At 47.7% G+C, this 24,613-nt stretch overlaps 1 protein-coding gene across 1 annotated transcript; it reads right to left on the bottom strand.

Moving 5' to 3' along the window:
- Positions 1-831: 831 nt before the first annotated feature.
- Positions 832-2,077, bottom strand: SSTR4 (somatostatin receptor 4). The gene has a single exon (XM_025400388.1). The coding sequence runs from the start codon at positions 2,017-2,019 to the stop codon at positions 853-855; it is 1,167 nt and encodes a 388-aa protein (XP_025256173.1). The 5' UTR covers positions 2,020-2,077; the 3' UTR covers positions 832-852.
- Between the last annotated feature and the right edge of the window lie 22,536 nt (positions 2,078-24,613).

Below are 24,613 nucleotides of genomic sequence, written 5' to 3'. Positions count from 1 at the left end.
CCCATCCCTCACTGCTCTCTGGTCGGCTTTTCCCGCCCGTGGCTCCTCTCCCACTCACCACCACAGTATAAATTGCTGCCTTAATGAGTTCTTATGTTCCCACACCAAAGGATCAGGGACAAAAAAATTACATCATAGGAGCTAGATGAGGTTTTTATTATCTCTGCTTTGTTATTACTGACCTGGTTTTGTCTTGCAATAAACCCCATGTCATGCCTCTCCAAAGCTTTTCTACTCACAGGAAGACTGCTCCCGGCTCGGGGCAACCCAGGGAGACAGCTGTGACAGCAAGCAGGTGTTCCCAAGTGAGGGGTGAGTGGGGAGGGAAGCAAGTGCCCCTGGCTGTTAACATAAGTCTCACTTAACAAGAGCCCAGGAAGAGATATAGAGGGCAGGTGCTTGGGGGCATCTTCCTTCCTCCTTTCTCCTGTACAAGCTGTGCTCCCACCACAAGGCAGAGTGTCTGCAGAGAGGAAGGGTGCTACCTCCCTCCACCCTCTTGAGTCCTCTCCCAAGCAGTGGTTGTAACCAGTCACACACAGGGGCCGTTCATTTCTCACCACCTCCTGCTTCCCAGTCCTTGAAGAACAGCCAGAGATTCAGGAATGATTAATATCCTAGCCCAGTTCCCAGAGGAGTCCTACCCATATGGAAGCATCCTTCCGAAAGCCAGAGTGCAGGGGAGAGGAGAGCAGCAGAAGAGTTCTGACACTCTCTGGCAGGTACATGGGCTGCCGGAAGGAACAGATGGTGGAGCTTAGGTGAGCATCCAGGAGATGCAGTCTTCGGGCTGTAGGAATGGCGCCGACCTCTTGGGAGGTGGCCACGCAGGACGGGTAGGGGAAGGGCTCTTCAGAAGGTGGTGGTCCTGGTGAGGGGGATGCGCTTGTGGCTGGGCTCTGGTTGCAGGGGTTCCTGCTGGCAGGGGAGCGGGGGGCACATCCACCCTGCCCCACCTCTGCTCTTGAGAGCAGTGGCATAGTAGTCCAGGGGCTCCTCGTCAGCACCGCCAGCACCTTCCAGGAGGCAGCAGCGCAGGCAGAGAACCCGCTGGAAGGATCGGCGGAAGTTGTCGGAGAGGAAACCATAGAGTACGGGGTTGGCGCAGCTGTTGGCATAGCTGAGGATGAGGGACACGTGGTTGACGGTGGCATCAAGGCTGGTCACAAAGAGATTCAGCAGCTGCACTACGTAGAAAGGCATCCAGCAGAGCACAAAGACGGCCACGACCATCAGCACCAGCCTGGTGATTTTCTTCTCCGAGCGCCTGCGCTGCTGCCAGCCAGCGCGCAGGGCCACGGCCCGCATCTTGCCCACGATGAGCAGATAGCACAGGCCGATGGCCAGCACCGGCAGCAGGAAGCCCAGCAGGAAAGTGTAGACCACGAAGACTGCCGACCAGGCCGGGTGTGGCCAGTGCAGGTTGCAGGCCACGGCCTGGCCGCCGCGAGCCGGTCTGGTGTCTGCGAAGATGGCGATGGGGAGAGTGACCAGCAAGGACGCTAGCCACACGCCCAAGCTGATGAGCTTGGCCACGCTGGGCCGCCGGTAGGTAGCCGCGCGCAGAGGGTGCACCACCGCCACGTAGCGGTCCACGCTGAGCACGGTGAGACAGAAGACGCTGGTGAACATGTTGAGGCCGTCGACGCTCAGCACCGCGCGGCACAGCACTGAGCCGAAAGGCCAGTGGCGCAGAGCGGCTGACGAGGCCACGAAGGGCACGCTCAGCATGAAGAGCTCGTCGGCGACGGCCAGGTTGAGCAGGTAGATGTTGGTAGCCGTCTTCATCTTGGCGTAGCGAAGGATCACGAAGATGACCAGGGCGTTGCCCACCAGCCCCACCAGGCACACCAGCGCGTAAATACACTGGATGGCGACCATGCCCGCCGCCCCCGCGTCCCCGCGCCCCGCCACCGCCTCCTCCTCCTCCGCAGGAGCGCTGCTGGCATTGGCTGCGGGTGGCCAGGCCGTCTCCAGCTCTTCTTCGCCCCCGGGGGGCAGCGTCGAGGGGGCGTTCATGCCCAGGGGTGCCGGCGCCGGGCGGCCGGGCGCGGCGGAGCTAGCGCTGCGAGAGAGAGCGCGGGCGCCGGACCCGGGGCCGGGGCTGGCGCGCAGACTCGCGGCTCTTCCCAGCTCCGCTGAAGAGCTGCAGGCACCGCGGAGCGCCGGCCAATCCCCGCACCCCGCGCCTTGCCGCTGCGGGGGCCCGCCTGGCTCGCACCGCTGTGGCCAGCGCTCCTAGGCACCCCAGCTCCTGGGCGCCTGGCCTCACACAGCCCTGGAGTCCTCTCCGGCCCCGCTCCGTTTTCCCACCTTCGCAGCCCCTTCCCTGCTGCCTACTCTGCCCCAGGTTCCCGGGTATCCAGTCCGGCTCCAGGGCCAACAGTAACCCCCGCCCCGTACGGCCCTCTCGGGGTCCCCCGCCTGGCCTCTTTCCTTCACACCTCTATTCAGATTCCGTCTTCCCCAGCAGCCCTTTGAGGTTCAATTCCCTGCTTTGGTACAGGGGGTCTGCAGCGGCGGGACTGGGGGTCCCGGAGTCCTCCCTTTGGGTAAAGATGTGCCCGGAATTGGTCAGGGACCACCTGGAACCTCGGAGACACTTGCCTTGCACTTGACATCCCCTCACCCTGCCCTTTAATCCTCGCGACGACCCATCCTGGCCCATGGCTGGGTCCATTTGACAGAGGCGGAACCTGAGGCTTCCACTGGCCTCTTGGTGAATTTCAGGTCTGTCAGGATGTCGTTTTCCCCACCGCTCACCATTCCTTTCCCTGCTCCCCAACCCACCCCGGACAACTGCAGATGCCGGACCTTTTAACTTCTGTCTCCGAGCAGTTGAGGTGGGGTGGGCACAAGGAATGGAGATGGACAGGTGAAGGTAGAGATGCCATCAAAGAAGGCCAAGCCTGTGCTAGCTCCCTCAGGAACTGGCAGAAGCTACGGGAGCCGGACATCTCGGAAACTTCACTCTGTGACTGCGTCTCCATCCCTGGCCTCTGAAATGTGCCTGGGGAGGACTGCGGTTGAGAGGTCGGGAAAGAAAGTGGTTCCGGCCTGGAATTCCCCTTCTCCAGCTAAACTCTAGAGATAGTGAGTTCACTCACCCCTGGGCTGGACACCCAGGAGCAGCCGCCAGCTCCAGCCCTAGTCCCTCTAGCTGACACAGGGCGCAGCAACGTTCCTGAACTGGGGATCGGCCTGGGAAAGTTATTCTTAAAGTAGCGCTGACTTTTAGGAGGCTGACTGTCTTTGGCCCCATCTCTGTGAGATAGTGGCCCCCTTTAGTCCCCAGCACAGCCCATAAGGGCTTTTGGTGGGTCTAGAATTGGCTACCTGGGGGATGGGGCCTCAGCTTTCCGCTGGGTAGCTGGGACAGTGATGGAGAGGAGGGAGTCGGGATGCAACTGGAGGAGGCCTTTCCAAGGCTGCGGGGGTGGGGGAGCTGCCGATTGCTGTTTGTCCAGGCGTGGGATGGGAGCATGGGCTGATTAGCGACAGTGCAGCTCCATGGTTGACCTCAACCACTGTCCCCGTTCTCTGTCACTCAAATAGATGTATTGGGAGGATTTGGTCTAGCACTCCTCCACTCTGTAGGTTGGTCTGTCCTTTCCTCTTTGTCCCTAAGAGAGAGACTCTTCGCATCTTTGTCCTTAAGAGAGAGACCCTTCCCTCAGAAAGAGGAAGGAGATGGCACCTTTGTCATTCTACTTGGCAACATCCTTTGGTGGAAGGGAACAAGGGCAACCTCAGATTTGGGAGGGAAGAGGAGTTTAGGGGCTTTTCCCTTTAACCCTGGTCTTGGGAAAACCCTTATGTGGCTCCTCTGCAGGTAGCCTTTCCAGGGCTTAGTGTGGAAGTGCTGGGCGTATCTTGTCCTCCTGGTCTCCTCTCTTCTGCTGTCCTCTCGGCCCATTGAACACTTGGCCCCTTCCCTTTCCTGAGAAAGTATTTCTTCTTGTCCTGCCTCATGTCTGAGCCCCTGGAATCCTTCCCATGTCTACTTTAGGTTTTTCTCCTAATGCTTCCTGATTCTGCCCTCCTCTCCCCATACACCTGTGTATACCTCCAAGCACAGTAAGCTAGCATCTAAGAAGAGAAGCATGCACAGCTGTCCCCAGGGTTATTAGCCCTATGTGGCAAAAAACTAGTGCTTCCAGGAACTTACTTCGCTGTGCTGTAGGTCCCCTCTGCAGCATGAGGGCCTCAACCTCAATACAGAGTTTTCCAGTACACGCTGCCTGCTGGCATTACCTGAAAGCCTCACACATGCATGCCTGGGCCCTGTCTTCAGAGACTGTAACTGAATTATCTGGAGTGGCGTCCAGGCATCCATATATTTTGAAGGCTCCCTGTTACTTCTAAAGTGCACAGATGCAACAGTAGATGGAGAGACAGAGAGGCAACAGCTTGGGGACCAGCTACGATGTACAGATATTACTGTGCATTCAGGAAGGCTAGCGGAAGAGGTCAGGAGAAATGTCAGGAAAGCCAAAAAGAGAGGCCCCTGCTCACAGGAGTGGGAAGCTGGAGACTGCTGAGGGGCAACCTGGGAGCCCTGGGACAGGAAGAGGCTGGGGCAGCTGGGTGTCCATAGCTGTTCTCTCTCAGGACACTAAAGAAGCACCGGAACAGGAAAGAAGCCACTAGCTTTCTCCCCCAGGAGAGGAGACCTAGAGGAACTTTCACGCTGAGTTAAAACACGGGAAAACAAAGTCTGTTTGTGAGATGCTTTTCAGCACACCCATCCCGTCCTTTTGCCCAGTACACACAGGGGCCTGTTCCTTGTCTGTTGATTAAATTCCAGCATCAGGCCCAAGTGGCTTCCCTGTACATTGTGAGAGTGGCATGGAGCCAAAGATAGACTGAGTCTAAGGGACTTTCTCCTCCAAGTGCTGAAAGCATGGCCCGCAGGCCTAACTGATTCCTGTGGAGCTTCCAGCCCAGTGATGAGACAGTGAATCAGGGGACTCTCAGCCCCTCCTGAAGCCAGAAGCAGCAGCTCCTTTGTTAGAGATGTGAATAACTCGCATCCCATCTCCATACTTCAAAAGTGCTGCTCAAGCTTGGAGGTACCTGCAACCTCAAGCAACCTTCAGAACCTCTGGCCCACAGGTCAGACAGACACAGCTTTCCCTGCAAGTCACAGTGCACCAAGAGAAGTCTTGGTTCTCAGCAGCAATGACAGCAGGTCCTGAAAGCCACTTCTATCGCCTGCTGTTGTGGAAAATAATCTGAAGTGCTCTCAGCAGCTCAGAGTGGCTTTGACCAGTTCTGCCACTGAGCATATTAAAAGCATGATTTACCCATGGCTAAGTGCAGGACATTGTCTGAAGTCGTCTGTGTGGAACAGGAAAGTGTCTTCAGATTCCCATCTGAACTCCAGGGACACCCTAGATATTGCAATGATAGAGCCCTCAGCTCTACCCCAAAAACTCAACTGTTATACCAGATATAAAGGTGAGGGCTTTCTTAAGATTTCATTAAATGAGCCGGGCGCGGTGGCTCACGCCTGTAATCCTAGCACTTTGGGAGGCCGAGACGGGTGGATCACGAGGTCAGGAGATCGAGACCATCCTGGCTAACACGGTGAAACCCCGTCTCTACTAAAAATACAAAAAATTAGCCGGGCGAGGCGGCGGGCGCCTGTAGTCCCAGCTACTCGGGAGGCTGAGGCAGGAGAATGGCGTGAACCCGGGAGGCAGAGCTTGCAGTGAGCCAAGATTGCGCCACTGCACTCCAGCCTGGGCGACAGAGCAAGACTTCGTCTCAAAAAAAAAAAAAAAAAAAAAAAAAAAAGATTTCATTAAATGATTTCCTTTAAAGAAATTGAACCCACAGTCACATGAGATAAAAGAAAAGTCAGCCAGAGAAAGGCACAGGACTGGGATAGGTCACACTGGTCCAATGCTTACAAAGTATCCAAATGAGGTCACTCTGCTGTCACTGGCTGGAGGACAGGGGCTGCAGCACATTGGGGTAACTATGAGCAGCACCTCTGTTCTTTGGTAGTTGTTTTCAGACTGTCTTAGCAACCTGGCTTCATGGCTGTGCATATAAAGAGAATGAGATGTAAGATGGAAAGCAAGGATTTCAATTCTGAGCCATCTACTTACTGGGGTGTGAGCGTGGGTGGGGCCCTTGGAGCAATGCTTCTCAAAATGTGACCCCAGACTGGCAGCATCAGCCTCTCCTTTTAGGAATCCACATCCTGGCGCCCGCCCAGACCTGCTGGATGGCAAATGCAGAGGGCAGGGCCCAGTCGTCTGTGAGTTAACCTGCCCTCCAGGGACGCAATGACTCTGGAGTCTGAGAACCACTGGCTGAGCCCTTCTGGGCCTTGCTTCCTTATCTGGCCACTTCCCAGGGTAGTGAATGAGGATCAGGCAAGAGAATTTTCCATGAATGTGTTCTGAAATCTCTAAACCATGGCCACGTGGGCTATGGGGCACTCACAATGTGGTGAGTTCGAAGTCAGGTGCTGTGTCAGATGCACATGGGATCTCAAACACTTATGATGAACAAAAGAATGTAAAATATCTCAATACTTCTTATATTTCTTACATGTCGAGATGACAATATTTTGAAAATAGAGATAAAGCATATTATGAAATGAATTTTACTTGTTTCTCTCTCTCTCTCTTTTTTTTTTTTTCCTGTGGCTACTTAAAATTTTAAGTTCCATTCGCACCACACATTCTATTTCTACTGCATTATAGACCTACAGGATATGGCTATTCCCATAGCAGTGCTGCCCAGGGTGATAAATGATGCCACTAACAAGATGGCCCTGTGCTGTCAATACAGGAGCCGCTAGACCCCTGTGGCTCTTTGAATTTAAGCAAATTGAAATTAAAAATTTAAATGGGCTTTCTTAGCATATTAACTGTATTTCAAGTGCTCAGTGGTCATGTGAGGCTGCTGCTGCCAAGCTGGGCAGTGCAAACCTGAAATGCTTTCATCACAATGGAAAGTGGAACCTTTGAGGTTAAGGGTAGAACCTTTAAAGCCTGGAGTTCCACCGTGGCTCTTGCAGTCTCAGCCATGGTTGCATACCTTCCAAGCTCCACTGTCTCTTCTTCCTTGTGGACCAATCCCCGATTTTGTTTAAGATTGCACTTTAAATGTACCTGTGTGCTCACATCGGTTTCCTCTCCGGGACCTCAGATCACTTCAGGGGTGGGCACGTGGCCCAACCATGACTGATGAGACATGCAGGGAAATTTGCAGAGACAGCTTCTAGGAGAGGTTGGGCTCTTGCAGCCACCCTGTGACCATGAGGTGAGAAGCTTGTCCAGTGTGATAACCGAGCCACTGAAGATGACAGGGAAGACAGCAGAATGGAACCAGGCTACTTGATCATAGTGAGAGCTGACAAGGCAGCCAACCTGAACTTCTTGCTGCATAAAACAATTAACGTTAGTGTTTTGTTGCATTTTCTATTACTTGCAGCCTAAAATATTCTTACCACTGTCCTTGGGCAAATTACTGACCTCTTTAACCCTCGATTTTCTCATCTCTGAGAGATGAACACAAGAGTTTGTATTTCATTGAATGAGATAAGGTAATGATAAGAATAGCAAGCATTTGTGCTGCACTTACTATGTGCTCAACTCTGTTCAAAACAGTTTATTCATTTAACATACATAACATGCTTAGCCTAGGATCCTGAACCTTTTACATTCTCAAACTTATCCTTATAATCTTTGTGATTGTGGGAATGAGGCTATTAATTCAGACCTTCTGTTCCTAGGCATTTTACTAACAGGGAAAGCAACCTTTCGCTCCTCCCACCACCCCACAAGGAAAATTACAGGGGCATTTGAAACATTTTTGAAACCCAAATGCTCTCATAATTGAATGACACAGGAATCAATACTTAGAAAACTGCCTTTTCAGTGTTCAGAGTATAATGCATAGTTTAAAAAATACACTCAATACAAGTTCTTGCAAATCTACCTGGAAGCTAAACGAGCTCATTATAAGAATGGTTCTAAATGGATTAGAAACTTCTCAGTTTAGAAATGGATTTTTGTTTTGTTAGTACACCGTGCTCTCTACCTGTTATTTCCTGCATAGTTTGAGTCACTCACTAAATAGTCAATTTCTTAACGCTTTGTCAAGGACTATGAAGGGCTGAAGATTTATTTGAGAATGAACCAGGTAGCCTCCCACAATTTCATGGATGCTGGCAAAAGACAGGACACTCCTCGGTTAGAGACCTAGGGCTTCATTACTTAGGGCCCAGCAGTCAGTGTGGGCACCATTTCCCCTTACCCCTCTTCCCACTCCCACAGCTCAAGGTACGGGGGTGGGTCCACGTGGACACTGCACAGCACTGAGAAGTCTTAATCTTACAAGGGGCTAATAGCAAACTTTCCCAACCCTTATCCCAGAGAAAAATACCATCTTTATCACCCTGATCTGAATACTAATCTTCTGCTGCAGAAGGAGACAGTATTTCCGTTTCCTGAGGTTCTTGCTGGACAAACATCTTTGAAAGGATAGTTCAGAGGAGATGCTGTCAGTCTCAGCTCACAAGATGTGCAGAAATGGAGAGGCCATGGAGAATTGTCTCCCAACACTGGGAAACCACCCGGTCTCACTCACCTCTACCATGCTTTTTTAGCGTACCCTATTTTTTTTCCTCAGCAGAGCTGCTTGCTATATTTGCATTTGGCTCTGAGCTGACCCCAACCTCAAGTGTCACCTCTTGGTCTTCCACTACTTTCTGAATAAATTATATTCAGTGTTCCAAGTTCAGATTACCAAGGAAGGGAATCTGATTGATCCAGCTTGGGTCCAGTATCCAGGCCTGGTTCAATTAGTGTCACCAGGGGTCAGTGTCATTTAACACACTTTGCCAACCCTCTGTGGGTGGTCAGGAGTGGGTAGAGTCCTGTAGGGTAAGGACAGGAAGACAGCCTCAGTAAAGGCTCATTTAACAAGCATGGATTGCATAACTGGTTTTATCATTGTTAGTAGCAGTAGTCCTTTTATAAATCTCATAAATCACTTATACTGAAAAAAGTCATCAAGCATGATTCAAATAACTTCAACAGAAGTCACCCTAATAAATTCATTTAATTATAAACATCTATATATTCTGAATATTCAGTGAAGCAGATTATGCCAACCAGCTGAGTGTATCCAGAGTGATGCTTGACAGCTCCTTTTATTGCTAATGGCTCACAGGATTTATGCCCTTTAGGTAGTGCCAGAATCATTAGTACTATCACTGAAATACGCTGTTGATGTAAATTCTACTCAGAAAAATGGAACAGCAATTGCAACACCAGCAGTTCGAGAAAGGGCAGCCCAGTGAAGAAAGATCAATGGGAGAAAGGCTTGTTCCTTTCTCCCATTTTCTAGAAATTCGTGACTTTCTAGAAAACGAAGCCTGTCTCAACAGTGCCTCCAAGGACCTGAAGCTTCTCCCAGTGCTGTTTTGAATGGGAATGGAGGAGTCGGAACTGGCCATCCAGGACTGTCTACATGGCCTCTCTCTCTTCTCATCTTCTTCCAAGAAATCCCTCCAGTTTTTCAATCTTGACCTCTCAGAAAAAAGAGGTTCTGATCTTGTGAATTGATGCTGCATGTTGAATGAGTTTTCATCCTGCATGATACTGCATGGATTTATTTGCATTTTAATTATTCTTTTATACAAAAGAGCCATAGAAAAGAAAAGCCTGACCCAAGTTTTGTCAAGATAAAGCAGAGGATGGGAAGTGGGCAACTGTGAGAGCTTGGTTAGAGCCAGCCTGTAGTTTAGTATTTAATGTGGAAGTTTGGGGGTGTGGGAAGCGGGACCTATTTCCTTTGCTCTTGAGGTTATGTTGAGCCATCTGGCTCCCTGCCCTGCAGTTCCCATAACTGAAGAGTTATATATCCAATAACCCCTGCCCACTAGTGAACCTCTTCCTCGGCTCTGGGACTGATTGTCCTCAAGCCGAGTACATACTGAGCACTGGGCCTGCCTTCTTCCTAACACAGGTGAGGACCGACTTCTTGCTTTGTTCTTTAACTTGAATCCCCACCCCACACCCCTGACATGTGGCTTTTCTCTCTCTCCTGCCGTGCTGCTCCTGGGCTGGCAACTTGGCTCCCTGTAGATTTCTGCCTTGGAGAAAAACTCCTTGGAGATTTCTGCCTTGTAATCCCACTGGCTTTCTAGGGCTGGAGTCCTTGGCTACCTGTTCATTTATTCATTAATTCATTCATCCATCTAGGTTTTTGTAAGCTCCAGACATTGGATAAAGCATTTTGAGGGACAGGTGAAAACAAAATCCTGTTTTTTACTCTTGAGAACTCAGTCTGCTGTGGGAGGAGAGAAAGGCAGGTAAACAAAGAGCTTTCCCAATGCAATGACAGCTAGACCTGAGCCTGGTCAGTGACTCAGGGAGCAAGGAAGATGAACCTCCTTCAGCTTGGGGCCTGGAACAGACTTATGATGGGAGAGAATTCGGATAATTACTCAACCTTCTCCTCTAGATCAGAGAAGGCGAGCAGGACGGAACCATGTGCATGGGTGGATGGGGGACAATCTAAGGACTCATTTTTTTTTTTTTTTTTTCCTGTGAGGCTGGAGCAGAGGGCCCCTTGCCTTTGCTTCTCTTGACCTCCCCACTCCTGCCTGTTCTGGCCTCCAGTAGTCTCACTTGGCAATAAGAGTTGGATTCTGGGTGGGTGCCTGGATGGGAGAATCTTTGACTGTTGACACTGTTCAAGCAGTTCAATATGACTGGAAAAGTGTGAATGGAGCTATGTTCAGAGTAAAAGAAGGTGTGTTTAAGGTTTACATGTACGCGCTCTCTACAAACCCCTTGGAAGCTTGGCTCCAGGATGGCGAGGGGTTGGCAATCAAAGACCGAATCTGGAGTAGCTCTGGGAGATGTGTTTTCACAGCATTAGATGCAATTACACGAGCAGGTTTCAACTCTTCTGTTTTAGTAACAAAATTCATGCTAAAAATAAATATTTGCTAAGTGACTGATTTGACACTCACCTTGCAGAGGCCCAAGAATGGCCCAAGTGTTGTTCTTTTAGGCCTCTGTTTCTCAAATTGTGATCCTTAGACCAGGAGCCTCAGCATTCTCTTGAGTCTGCCTAGAAATGCACATTCTGGGCCCTACCCTCCATACTCTGAATTATATACTCTTGAGGCACAGGAATCTGCATCTAGCAAGCCTTCCAGAGGATTCTGCTCGTGCTCCAGTTTGAGAACCAGTGCTCCTGACTTCGGTTGGCAGTTGGTGTCTGTCTGAAGAGGGTCTCCACTGCCCCCAGGCATGTTCCTTCTCTCACTGCTGCCCCCTGGGATGGAAACTCAACATCCCCTCTTTCCCTTCCTACTGGCACCAACAGTACCAGAGCAAACCCCACAATCTCCATGCCCACATTTCTTTGACATCCACCTGTCACGGTCTTTGGAGGATTCAAGTGATGTTCTTTGTCTTTTATGGGACAGAGATGTTTTCTAAAGTCATAGTAACATTCTCGGTCAATGTAATATAAAATGACTGGGAATTTCACTTTTAAAAATAGGTATATCAAAGCGAAAAATAGTAACTGTTCTGGTGGAGAGACCTGGTGAGCAGCACCTTAAATCAAGTGATGGAAGCTGAAATCAGCAACACTGGGACAAACCTGCATCATGTAATAGTGGATGCGATGCCCTGACAGGAGCAGCAGTCCTGTTTGCAGCATCACTGCCCCAGATGCATGCCTGAATCCATTCCTTAGGATACAGAGGGCAAACCCAAGCTGAGGAATGTTCTACTAAACAAATGACCTCTACTCTTCAAAAACATGCGGGTCAAGGAACAGGTGCTGAGGAGAGGGAGAGGGTCTAGGAAAGCCCTAGCTGGAACAATTGGCAGCATTCCAATGTGGCCTGTGGATTTCGTAGTGGTACTGTTCAACGTGAAATTTCCTGATTCTTGTAAGATTCTCCCTGGGGCCTGATAGCTTAAAGGGATGAGTAACTCTTCCCTTCTCAGGCCCAGTCCCAAGGTGCAAGGCCACTTGCACCAGCAACCTGCGCCAGCAAGACATCAGAAGCAGGAAGTGAGCCTGCCGGAAAACACATAACCCTGAAGATGGAGAAAGAGGCCATCCGGGTACAAGGTAGCAATTACATCAGACTAGGACACTTCCTGTATAAAACCTTTGTCCTGTCCTCACATGGGGCTGACGCCATTTTAGGCCTCAGCTCACGTGCATCCAAGCACTCATTCAAACAGCATGTTGCTCCACACTGCCTTGTATTGTCTGTCGGTGTGCTCTATGGATTCAAACTGATACAAGAACCTTACAATTTTGATTATGTAAGAGAATGTCCTTGTTCTTGAGAAAAGCCAACTGAAATATTTAGAGAGTAAGTTTGCAGGATGTCTACAACTTACTCTCAAGTGTTTTAGACAGAAGGAGAATCACATAATGGAAAATGTAAACAAGTGAATATGAGAAAGGAGTATATGAAAGTCTTTGAACTATTGTTATTACTTTTCTGTGGAAATTTACTTTTCAAAAGTGTGTATAGACATATAGGAAGAATATTTTAGTTACTAACATAGTTATTTTTTAGTAGTGAGATGATGGATGGTATTTCTTTTAAAAAGATCTGCTTTTCCCCCACATATTCTGTAACAAGCATGAACTATACTTGAAATCAGAACAGAAAAAAAAAATGAAATGATAAAGACAATTGTTTCTTTTCATACAGACTTCAATGTAGCACATGAAACTGAGATCTGAGAGACCAAGATAGATGCCCTTTATCAACTAAGGTGGACTTTAAGGTTAAGGAAACAGAAAAGTTACTTATGGGTGGAGCAACTCTTTAAATTCCTAGAGCTACAAGAAAAGCACAGGCTTGCTCAACTCCTTAACAATAGGAGCTCTCAGGCAAATTCCTACCTCTGATTTACAACCCAGACCACCACAACTCTGATTGGACAGAGGACCTTAGAAACATTCTTTTCTGATAAGCAACTGAAGAAGTCAAATCAGTTCCAGCAGCTTACAGAGACTGTGCACACATTGTGTTTGTCTCCTACAGTTCACTTTTTGATGGAAAGAGCCACATTCCGCCTTATTTTTATGCTGAAACCATGCCTCAAAGTGAGCACGGAATGCATGTTAATACACCTGTGCCCATTGTGTGTGTGCTCACCTCCCACTCCACATGTATAGCTTTTCCCCATAACCCGCTGAATATATGTAACTCTATTCTGTGATACAGGCCTGTGAGACATAAAATCCAGTCCGCCCTTTGCCTCTTCAAAGAGAGAGCACGAATGGCATATGCTGGAGACAGTCTCTTCCTGGTTTGCAAACTTAGATTGCCAATGTAACTGAAATAAGTCCATGAAGGAGGCACAAGGCTAGTCAATCTGCCAAGACACCAATTCACAACAGAGAAGGAGATTGAATCCTAGGGCCCCAATCTAGAAGATGGGAAGGAACCTTAAATCCATCTCCCCAAGAGTAAGATTCTCTCCGGGGCCTGAAAGCTTAAGGAGATTAATAAGTCCTCCCTTCTCAGGCCCAGTCCCAAGGCGCAAGGCCATTTGTGTCAGCAGCGTGCGTCAGCAAGTTAGCAGAAGCAGGAAGAGAGCTGGCGGGAAGACACCGGGAGACAGGTACCCCTGAAGATCGAGAAAGAGGCCATCCGGGTACAAAGTAACAATTACGTCAGACTAGAACACTTCCTGTTTAAAGGAGACTATGAAACCTTTGCCCGGTCCTCACTTGGGGCTGATGCCATTTTAGGCCTCAGGCTGCCTGTACCCAGGTGCTCATTAAAACAGCATGTTTCTCCATACCGCCTCATATTGTCTGTTGGTGTGCTCTCAGGGTTCAAACTGATACAAGAACCTTACACCAAAGAGTTTGATATTAGAGATGTTAATGGTTTTGGAGTGGGCTGAAGTGTGGAGATGGTTGGTTGGTTGAAAAGTGCAGGGTGAAGTCATGGGATGGGGAGATGGTGAAACTGTTTCTCATGCTGATTCTGTTCCTCTATGGGGGTCTTCAAACTGGTGGGTGTTTAGTAGGAATTTGGGATCTGGAAAACACCCTAGGCAGTTCTTAAACAAAAGCCTTATGGTTCTAACATCAGAAATCCTGTTCATAGGAACAATAGGGATGCCAGGGGTCAGTATCAGTGCTGCATGACTTTCAGTTACAAGGAAGTGGGTCAAGGTGCAGGGTGATTAATGCTTAATTATAACTATTTCTGTCCAGAATTCTTGCTAACCCTGTGAGGATGGCTTCACCAATAAAACACTCCTTTCTACTATTTATCCATCCTAGTGGTCTTTTGAATGACAAAAGAAAGGCTGAGAAAGATGGAGTAGGGGCCTGCAGTTCCCCACCCCTCACCCCTCATTCACTTGCTGGTGCTCCCTTCAGCTCCCTTCAGCTCCTTTCAGCTCCTTTCAGCCTCCTTCAGCCTCCATCGCTGGAGATAGACGTCCATGAGCCTTCTGCGTTTTCTCTTCTTTCTGCTGACTAAAGGGTATCATGTTTTGCTATTTTTTCTTCCATACTTGCTCTTCTAAGGTGTTAGAAATGCTTAGAGCCAGAAACACACACAAGAAACAACTGTGAAAGTTGATCATACAAATTGGGTCATTCTTATCATATCCAAGTAAAACCGCCAAAAAGCCAGGAGAGAAAAGTGCTCAGGATGCATAACATTGCTCCAAGAATGTAATTTTCTGCAAGCCTGGTGGCTGTAACCTGAAACCAGTTTTATCTAATAGCTGCTAAAATGACCTGCTGCAACTCTAAGACCAATTATACCCATGCCATTACTTACCAATCAAAAGTTGCCGTCTCACTGGAACTGTACTAGTCCGAATGAACTTTCTTCAAGAGCAATACATAACACTTCTCTTTGTTATAAAACCTCCAACCATCTCTTTGTTCTTTGGACACACTGAAGACCACCCAATATGTGATCTTGCAATTCTTTCTTCCCAAATAAAATGCTAAATTTAGATATTCATCTCTACGTTTTAATTCTTTGGCACAACCGAATAGGACAAAGTCATGCATTTAACTTGTTCAACTGTTGATGAGATCATTGCTGCCTTTGCCCCCCTTATTCTTGAAAGCTCTAATTTTTTTCAGACCCCAGTCTTCTGATAGCATGAACAGACAGGGAGAGTCTTGAGTGATTATAAGAATATAATCCCGTTGAACAATCAACCTGTTTTACAGCCGATTGCCCTGCAGCTTGTGTGGAATGCAGTTGTCTTATTGCATGGAACCAGCTCTTGGTAGATCTCAGCAGCTTATAGAGAAACCCGAGTGAACTTTCCTCATGACCATGCTAGTGTCTCCATCCTGGGATGAGCCACAGCTTCATCACCATAACATGCAACCTATGTGCTGGTGTGATGACTCGCTGTGTCTGTACCACTGGGGCCCCTGCTCCACATGCCATGATGCATCCTCTCTTCTCTCCATCTCCCCATGAAGCCCTCCTGTAACTTTCCCTTGGAGAGATAGGATCCTTACTTGTGCCAAGTAATAAAACTTGATCAAACCTACGCTCTCAAGGAGATTCATTTCTTACTTGCCAAGCAAACGAACCTGGGTTTTTTTTTGGGAAACAATAGTGTCTAATCCACATGTACAATTAGCATGTTCCAGTAGAGTTACACCATCAAAAAGATAGTCTTTCTTCTGTCCCGTAGAGTGCTTTCTCCTCTGTCCTGCCATGGGTGCGGCTGTCTGGACTTAAGGGAGGCACTAAATTCCCATTGCTTTGCTTTGCCTGCCTCACTGAGCAACTCTGAGGTATTACGGAGATGCCTATCTTTCCTGGTAATTTTAACATTGTTACAATGTGCAGATCTGGACAATACTTTGGAGAGGCCAAATACACAAGATAATGGCTGTTATTTTAAAGCTCTTCCTCCTCTGCAAATACCAGTTACTAAGATAATGCAGAGGGCCTCACTATAATGGGCATGGCTTTGGATGTATAAACAGTGCAATATACCAGAGTCTCTTGATTAGCTTGAAGTTCTGTGGGCTGAAATCAGGACCTTAGATCTCTGCCAGGGGTGGTAAATGTGCTCACTTTTCCTTCCAAACAATGGGTGATGAACCTGAAGGAAATGCCTCCAGAGAAGCTTACACCCTGTCCATGTCTTAAAGGGCCACAGTGGAGGCCCTCCTAGTCCACATTTGACTTCTCCCATGTATACTTTTTTTTTTTGAAATACGTTTATGACTTATTTGCCAGTTGTTAGAAATAACACAACTGTTAGAAATAACATAATTTCTTAAAAAATATCTGCTTGTGTTAAATTTCCAGAACTCTGTGACCGTGTTCAAGAGAAGACTCTCAGTAACGATAGTTACAAAACACACTCTATTTTCCGAGATCTTTTTGTTATGACAGACTTGGTGTCTAAAACCCTGCTTGGCCCATAGTGTTACTATGGGATCAGGAAGGGGTTCCTGATCCAGACCGTAAGAGAGGGTTCCTGGATCTCATGCAAGAAAGAATTCAAGGCAAATCAATAGAGTAAAGTAAAAGCAAGTGTATTAGGAGAGTAAAGGAATAAAGAATGCCTACTCCATAAGCAGAACAGCCCTGAGGGCTTCTGGTTGGCTGTTTTTATGGTTGTTTCTCAACTATATGCTAAACAAGGGGTGGATTATTCATGAGTTTCCTGGGAAAGTGTTGGGTAATTCCCAGAACTAAGGGTTCCTTCCTTTTTTAGACCATATGGGGTAACTTTCAGACATTGCCGTGGCATCTGTAAACTGTCATGGCACTGGTGGGAATGTCTTTTAGCATGCGAACGCAGTATAATTAGCATATAATGAGCAGTGAGGACAATCGAAGGTCATATTCTTCACCATCTTGGTTTTGGTGGGATTTGGCTGGCTTCTTTACCGCATGCTGTTTTATCAACGAGGGCTTTGTGACCTGTTTCACGTGTCATCCTCCTGTCTCACCCCATGGCTACGAATGCCTTAACCTCCTGGGAAAACAGCTCAGTAGGCCTCAGTCTTATTTTACCCAGCCCCTATTCAAGATGGAGTTGCTCTGGTTCGAATGCCTCTGACAACAGCCCATCTGTTCAATAAATAACTGTTTAATTAAATAAATCCCTGCATGTGTAACTAACTCCTGTGGGTTGTTTTTAGGCCTCATTCCCTTTCGCAGAACTGGGGTTCTAGGATTCCATGGAGTAGCAGAGACTCTGCAGCCTTCTGGGGAAATGCGCTGTTTCCGCAGGTACTTCCCTCAGCCCCATACGGCATCAGGACATTCTCCAGGTGCTCCTGGGTAGGAGCGTGCCGTGAGGGCTGTGGATTGAGTAGATGTGGGCTGTGGGACTGCGGGAAGCTGTCTCTGAGCATCTGATTATGTGACTGCCATGGTGTGGGTGGGAGGGAGAAGCTTTAGAGTAGTGTTTTACTGCAAGTAAAGTCTAGTGTTTTTTACTGCAAGATATAACAATCCTCTTTAAAAAAAAATGTAATTTATTGAAATAAGCCTCCCTCAGAAATCCAACATGAAATGGCAGGTATTTTCTCATCTGTCACAGGCATCTCTTGGCTGCCCATGTTCAGGCCTTGGGCAATGTGTCTTTCCGCATATTTCAATAAAGCTTAATTTTGTGCTTTTTCTCTTGAATCTGACAACCAAGACACTAAGTTTTGCCAAAATAACCTGTGCTTATGAATTGCAGGAGTTTTAAAAAGATACAGGCAATTTGTCAAGAACCCTTGAACAGCATAAAGCTCTTTTACCCGAGTCAGCATTGCCTCAGCCAAATCCCTGCACGGAACGACTGTCTACAGCCAGCCCCTGGCACCGACTGTCGCTGGTGGCACTTAGGCAACAAGGCTCTGCAGCACAGGGCTGTTTCCTCCGCGCAGGCTGCCTCTGTTCACAGGAGAAAGCAGGCTCCAGACTGCAGCTGCTGCATCCTGTCCCAGAAGGTCTTGCTGGGCATTTGCACTGACAGCCACTGAGTGGCACTCATGGCGTGGTGCTTGGCTCCAGAGCTCCCCGTGGCTCTGGGGGTGCCTTTGGATGTTACTAGGGTAGATGGGGGAGCCAACTTGCAGGTATCATGACCCTTCAGACCAAGGAGAGCCACCTTCCCAGAGAGGCTCCCCAGCTTCCTGCAATGACTGACATGAATCCACAGCAGGTCCTTTTCTCCTGTCTCCCAGAGAGACTCACTCTGGAGGTCATTCATGCTGTCGTCATGCGGTGGGGCTCATCCTGGCTCAGCTCTGCTCCCCTTCCCCACCCTCTTCCCTTACTCTCCAGTGAACAAGAATGCTGCCCGGGTTCTGATTCCAGAAACCCAACCCAGAACGCTGCCCTTATAAAGATGAGTCCAGAGCGAAGCCTCCTGCCAGCATGAGTGTTTGTGTGTGTGTGTGTGTGTGTATGTGTGTGTGTTGAGAACGCAAGGCCAAAGGTGTTCAAGGAACAAGTCACCACCCACTTCTCAAGAAGGGTTGTCAAACTATAGGATACTTGGTTGAATTTAAATTTCAGATAAACAATAAATCATGTTCTAGGATAAATAAGCCCCAAATATTGTGTGAGTCAATAGTTTGGAGCTTACTTATTTTTAGTTTATTGCATAAACTAAAAAAACACTTCTGATATAAAATTCAAATTTCACTGGGCATTCTGTGTTTGTATTTGCTAAATCTGACAACTGTACCACTGTGCTTTTTGAGTCTGTGTCTATTTTGAATTCATGCAGAGCTTAAGAAAGCATTTGCAGCCACTTAGCTTCTCCTCATGAATAATAATTGTAGTACTGGTAGTAATAGTAATACCAGCAATAGTAATAGTAGTAGTGATAATTATAGCAACAGCAGCAGTAGCAACAGTGATAATTACAATAGAAACAGCAGGAGTAGTAATAGTAGTATCAATAATAACAACAGCAGTAGTAGTAATAGCAGTAGCAGGCATATTAATAGCAGCAGTGATAGTATTAAGTACTAATAATAGTAGAAGCTAGTATGTATTTAGTGCATCTTATATTTCAGGCAGTGTTCTGAGAGTGTTACACGTATTAACTGATTTGATCTTCCAACTTCTCCCTTCCCCTGTAAAGTGGGGACCATTATGATCCACATTTTGCGGATGACACAATGGAGGTCCTAAGAGGTGAAGTGATTTTTCCAAGGCCACACAGCTGAAAGACAGTGGAGTGGACCTCAAACTGAGACAACCCAGGGTTCATGCAGTCTCTGAGAAGAGTCAGATTGCATGGGTTTTCCAGAAAAGTCAAATCATTTCCTGACCAAGGCCTAGGAAGCTTTTTGGGTGAGTGGGAATGGACAGGGAGTTGACCCCTTCTGTCTGCAGTGTGGCTGGTTTCTCTTCCTGATTCTGCCCCATATATAATGCAGGCATGTCCTCCTCTCTATTGTCTCTTGGGAAATTAATCTAAGCTTGTCGTGAGCACCAGTACAGCCAGCTTCTTCTCTGGCTCCCTGTCTGGCCCGCTCCCTGGCTCTGGGTTTGTGGCAGGTACTACTTGTTTCCCCTCTGGTGCTGGAAGAGGCTCGTTCTGGCCAGGGCAGTGCAGGAGTCTCTAGTACTGATCAGTTAAGGAGGTTTGCATTCTTCCTCCAAGCGCTCTGAAGAATGTTCTCTGTTCCTGCTTTCTGCAAGTCTAGAAAGGTCACAGGTGGCCTGGGCAGCCCTCCCAGTCCTCTCAGCCTCTGTGAAGGGTCTCTGCCTTGTTCTCCAGTTAGAACTAAAAGAGGGGAGCTGCAGCCGTGTTCCCTTCTGAGAGAAGGGTGGAGAGGGGGTTGTGTTCCCTTCAGAGCCTTCTGAGCACCTGCCCCCAACCCATGTCTCAGCACCTCTCTTAACTTTGCAGTCCAGAGCACAGCTTCTGTTGATGACTTATTCAAAACCACTCCTGAACAAAGGCAACTATGATAGCGGCTAAGGATGGTTTCACAGCCGAAAACGTGAGAATGTGGGCATGTGAGTCCAGCTGACCCAGGTCTGATTCCTGGCTGACATTTGCCAGCTGTTATCTTGATCTTACAGCCATAACTTCTCTTCTCTGAGCTATGTTTCCCCTTCAGTAAAATGGGTATGATCTTTAAGGCATCCCCCTCCTTGCAGGGCAGCAAGGAGACTGAAATGAGGGGGACGTTTAAGTGGTCAGCAGGGGCCCGCATAAAGGTCTCGAAAGGAGCTTTTCGGTGCTGGAAGAGAGAACACTTGGAATGGCGTGCTGTGAGCTGCCGAATTTTTTCAGGCTTTCAGCCAAGGGCAGGCCCCGGTCTGTGCCACTCTGGGAAGCTAACACCCTGATCAATAACTTGCCTCTTTACTGACCTGAAGAACCAGAGGTCAAAGTTAAGAGGACCGTAGCTGCTAGGGAGTGAGAATACTGAGAAGAAGAGTCCAGAGAGGGGATGCATAAACTCTGCTTGCTTCCCTGACCAACCCCTGAGCCACGCAGGTGCAGAGCAGGCGCCAGGCACCTAGCTGAGGATCAGGGAGCCGACTGCATTTACTCTCTTCCCTGAAAAACAGGGTTTCCAGTTTGAACCCAGCTAAATTATTTTCCAGTTAAAACAAACAAGCAAGCAAATTACCAACCATTAGCATTCTTCTTAGAGGATAATTCACTCCACAGCATTCTGACCAAAATGCCAGAAGACAATACGGAATTACTCAGTACATGAAGCACCAGGAATACAACAACAGAAGAGAGAGGACCCAGACATTGGAATCAGCAGGTGAGGATTTTAAGGTGACTATTGGCTGTATGCTCAATGAATAAAGGAAGACACGCTTATAATAAACAAAAAGATGGGCTGGGTGTGGTGGCTCATGCCTGTAATCCCAGCACTTTGGGAGGCCGAGATGGGTGAATCAAGAGGTCATGAGATCGAGACCATCCTGGCTAACATGGTGAAATCCTGTCCCTACTGAAAATACAAAAATTGGCTGGGCATGGTGGCACGCACTTGTAGTCCCAGCTACTCGGGAGGCTGAGTCAGGAGAATCACTTGAACTCAGGAGGCAGGGGTTGCAGTGAGCCGAGATCATGCCACTGCACTCCAGTCTGGGCAACTGAGCAAGACTCCATCTCAATAGTAATAATAATAATAATAATAATAATAATAATAATAAACAAAAAGATGGAAATTCTGAGTGGAGAGAGAGAAATGATTAAAAATGAAAATTGGAGAACTTTAAAAATACAATGTCTGGAGTAAAGTTATTAGAATAATGTCAGGCACTCAACAAATAGGTAGATGTCAAAGCAACGTGGAATGGAAGACATACTCAGTTTTATCAGAAAGCAACTACAGCAGAATAGTGTTCTTTTAGCTAAAAATGTTATTCAGACATCATTGATTATGAAGAAGCCTGTCTTTGTGAAACTGAATTCCTCCTGAACTATTTTTGACAGAACTCCCTTTCAGCAATGGGGCCATATTGAGCTGCACTTGAAGCCTGCTGCCTCACTGAATAGTGGGGTCTTGGTGGGGGTAGGTGGAGGGGGGTTGCAATTCATCTAAAAGCTTGTGGGTTTTGTGGCAGCATGGTAGAGATAAAGAATACAGACTTTGGAAAGAGATGCTCATTCAAATCCCAGGTGTCTTTACCAGCTCTGTGACCCTGGCCCAGACAGGGTGTATATTTGTGCCTATGATTGTATTGTTGCTGTTGTTTGTTTTAGTCTAGAAGGTAGATATTTTAGAAGCTGTGCTTATACACTTGTTATGAGGATTTAATATGAACATTCATTCTAGTATGAGCCTGGCATATCATATCACCCCCTCTGTGTCTGTCAAATTTAACACTTTCTGAGATGTCTCAGGTCCCTGGGAATTTTGTAGCGAGCCCCTGGCTGAGCTTTAGCTGAGTCCCCGCAGGAACTTAGAAGCTCCACACACAGATTGATGGGAGGAGGGACCTTTAGGCCTCCATTTGCAGGAACTGCTTTGCTTGGGCACCAAGATCAGCCCAGGATCAGGCAGGAGCCTGCCATGGGCAGCCTCAGCTTGAGGGCCACACACCTGAGGCCTGGGGAAAGGGAGCCCAGGAGCAGGTTCTGAAGAGGCCACTTTTAGAATGGGCCCTGTCAGATAAAGGGGAGGGAACTAGCCACACATCACATCTTTGAGGCCCTGGATAATAAAGTGTGCCTCAGTGACGCAGGAGGCGAGACTCGATTCCGGAGATAGGTCTCAGATGCCAGACCACATTGAGGACTAGTTAAGACAGGGATGGAGCGGAAGCAGCTTTCCCTAAGCTACATCTACCAGATGTGCCATGTCAGTTTACCATTGCCATGGCAACATCCAGAGTTTACTGCCCTTTTCCATGGCAGTGACCGGATGATCCAAAACGTACCATCCCTTTACCATCCTTTTTCTGGAAATGTCTGCATACTCTGCTCTTTAATTTGCATATAATTAAAAGTGGGTATGAATGTGAGTACAGACCTGCCTCTGAGCTGCTGCTCTGGGCACACTGCCTGAGGGTAGCCCACTCCATGAGGAGCAGAGCCTCTGATGCTGCTGTGCACATCTGCTTCAAGAGAATCTACTGTTTAACATCACAGGCTGGCCCTTTAATTCATTCCTGCATGAAGCCAAGAGCCTTCTAAGGCTAAGCCCCAATTTGGGGCCTTGCCTGCCTTGTATCACCATGGCAGGCTGTGGACCTTCTCTGTGTTCTGAGAGCAGCCCAGATGGCCTCCCCTGGGTGGCTGTGCCTCCCTGCCACCCCCAGGCTCTGCAGCTTTAGGAGCACCTGCCATGCTCACGGTCTTCCCCGCCCTGAGAGTGAATGCTGCTCCACGTGGCTAGTGGGGCCACAGTGCAATGAAGTGAACATTCGCTCCCTTTCTATTTCTCCACTGTTTTCCAGGCCCTGGCAAGAGAGCTGGAAACTGGGGTTAGCAATGGATGCAAGGCAAGCATATTTAAAAAATATTTTTGCTATACCTTTAGAAGAATTAGAAATAAAGATTGAAATCAAAATATTCAGGTGGTAACATTTCAGCTTTTAGAAGAGACTAGGGGTCAGGCGCAGTGGCTTAGGCCGGCAATCCCAGCACTTTGGGAGGCTGAGGCAGGTGGATCACCTGAGGTCAGGAGTTTGAAACCAGCTTGGCCAACATGGTGAAACTCTGTCTCTATTAAAAATACAAAAATTAGCTGGGCGTGGTGGCAGGTGCCTGTAGTCCCAGCTCTTCCGGAGGCTGAGCAGGAGAATCGCTTGAACTTGGGAGGTGGAGGCTGTAAGTGAGCCGAGATCTTGCCATTGCACTCCAGCCTGGACAACAAGAGTAAAATTCTGTCACACACACAAAAAAAATAAGTAAAAATAAAAGAGAGTAGAGATGCCACTCTGTAGCTCAGAGCTTCAGGGTTCTCCAAGGCTGAGGGAACATCATTTTGACTCTTCACCTTCACCTGTGAGACCTTGCTTAGTTCTTTATCCTTATCTTTTGCCTACTGAACCCTTGTTAGCCCTGTCTCAGGCTCACTGATAAACTGCAGTTTCTGCTAAACAATCCAGCACAATTCCTACTCCAGGACCTTTGCACACACTGTTTCCTATACCTGGTGCTTTCTTTTCTTTTTTTTGAGATGGAGTTTCACTCTGCCGCTCAGGCTGGAGTGCAATAGCTCACTGCAACCTCTGCCTCCTGGGTTCAAGCAATTCTCCTGCCTCAGCCTCCCAAGTTGCTGAGATTACAGATGCCTGCCACCACGCCTGGATAAGTTTTGTATTTCTAGTAGAGACAGGGTTGCACCATGTTGGTCAAGCTGGTTTCGAACTCCTGACCTCAGATGATAGACAGACCTCGGGCTCCCAAAGTGCTGGAATTACAGGTGTGAGCCACCGCACCCGGCTCCTAGTCTCTTCTAAAAGCTGAAATGTTACCACCTGAATATTTTTTAGTAGAGATAGGGTTTCGTCATGTTGGCCAGGCTGGTCTCAAATTCCTGATCTCAGGTGATATGCCTGCCTTGGCCTCTTAAAGTGCTAGGATTACAGATGTGAGCCACTGCGGCTGGCTTGTGCTTTCTTTAACTCACATCTGGTTGTTACTCCCAATTCTTAATTTTTACCTGCCAATTTCTACTGATTTGACAAGCCATCAGTCCTTTTCTTTGTCTGACCGTGTTTCCTACCTTTCAGACTAGGCTGGAGCCAACATTTGATCATTTTATTAGGATGACTCAGCACTATATTATTAGCTGTGCAATTATGAATCTACTGACCTTTTTTTGTCTCTTTCTCTGGAACAGCAGAAACTTCCTGTACTTGTGCACTGCTGTGTCCCCAGGGATGAACATAAACTGGATTGTCAAATATGTGTTCAGCGAGGGAGCAGCTACTTGCTTTCAAAGTTCTAGTTATTTTCTTAATTCCTCCCTCCTTCTCTAAAATCATTCCTAGGAAGAAGCTAACGATCCTAGATATGTAAAATTAGGGCCAAATGAATCCTGTTTTACTAACTCGTTTTGGAATTTTAAACAAAACGATACATTTGTGAAATTCAGATTTTGTTTATATACAGTTTGTATATACGTTTATATAGGGCACATTTAT

Source organism: Theropithecus gelada, chromosome 10, assembly GCF_003255815.1.
Source record: "Theropithecus gelada isolate Dixy chromosome 10, Tgel_1.0, whole genome shotgun sequence".
NCBI classification, from domain to species: Eukaryota; Metazoa; Chordata; class Mammalia; order Primates; family Cercopithecidae; genus Theropithecus; species Theropithecus gelada.
The sequence above is the reverse complement of the archived record's forward strand: the minus strand, read 5'-3'. Positions and strand labels throughout refer to the sequence as shown.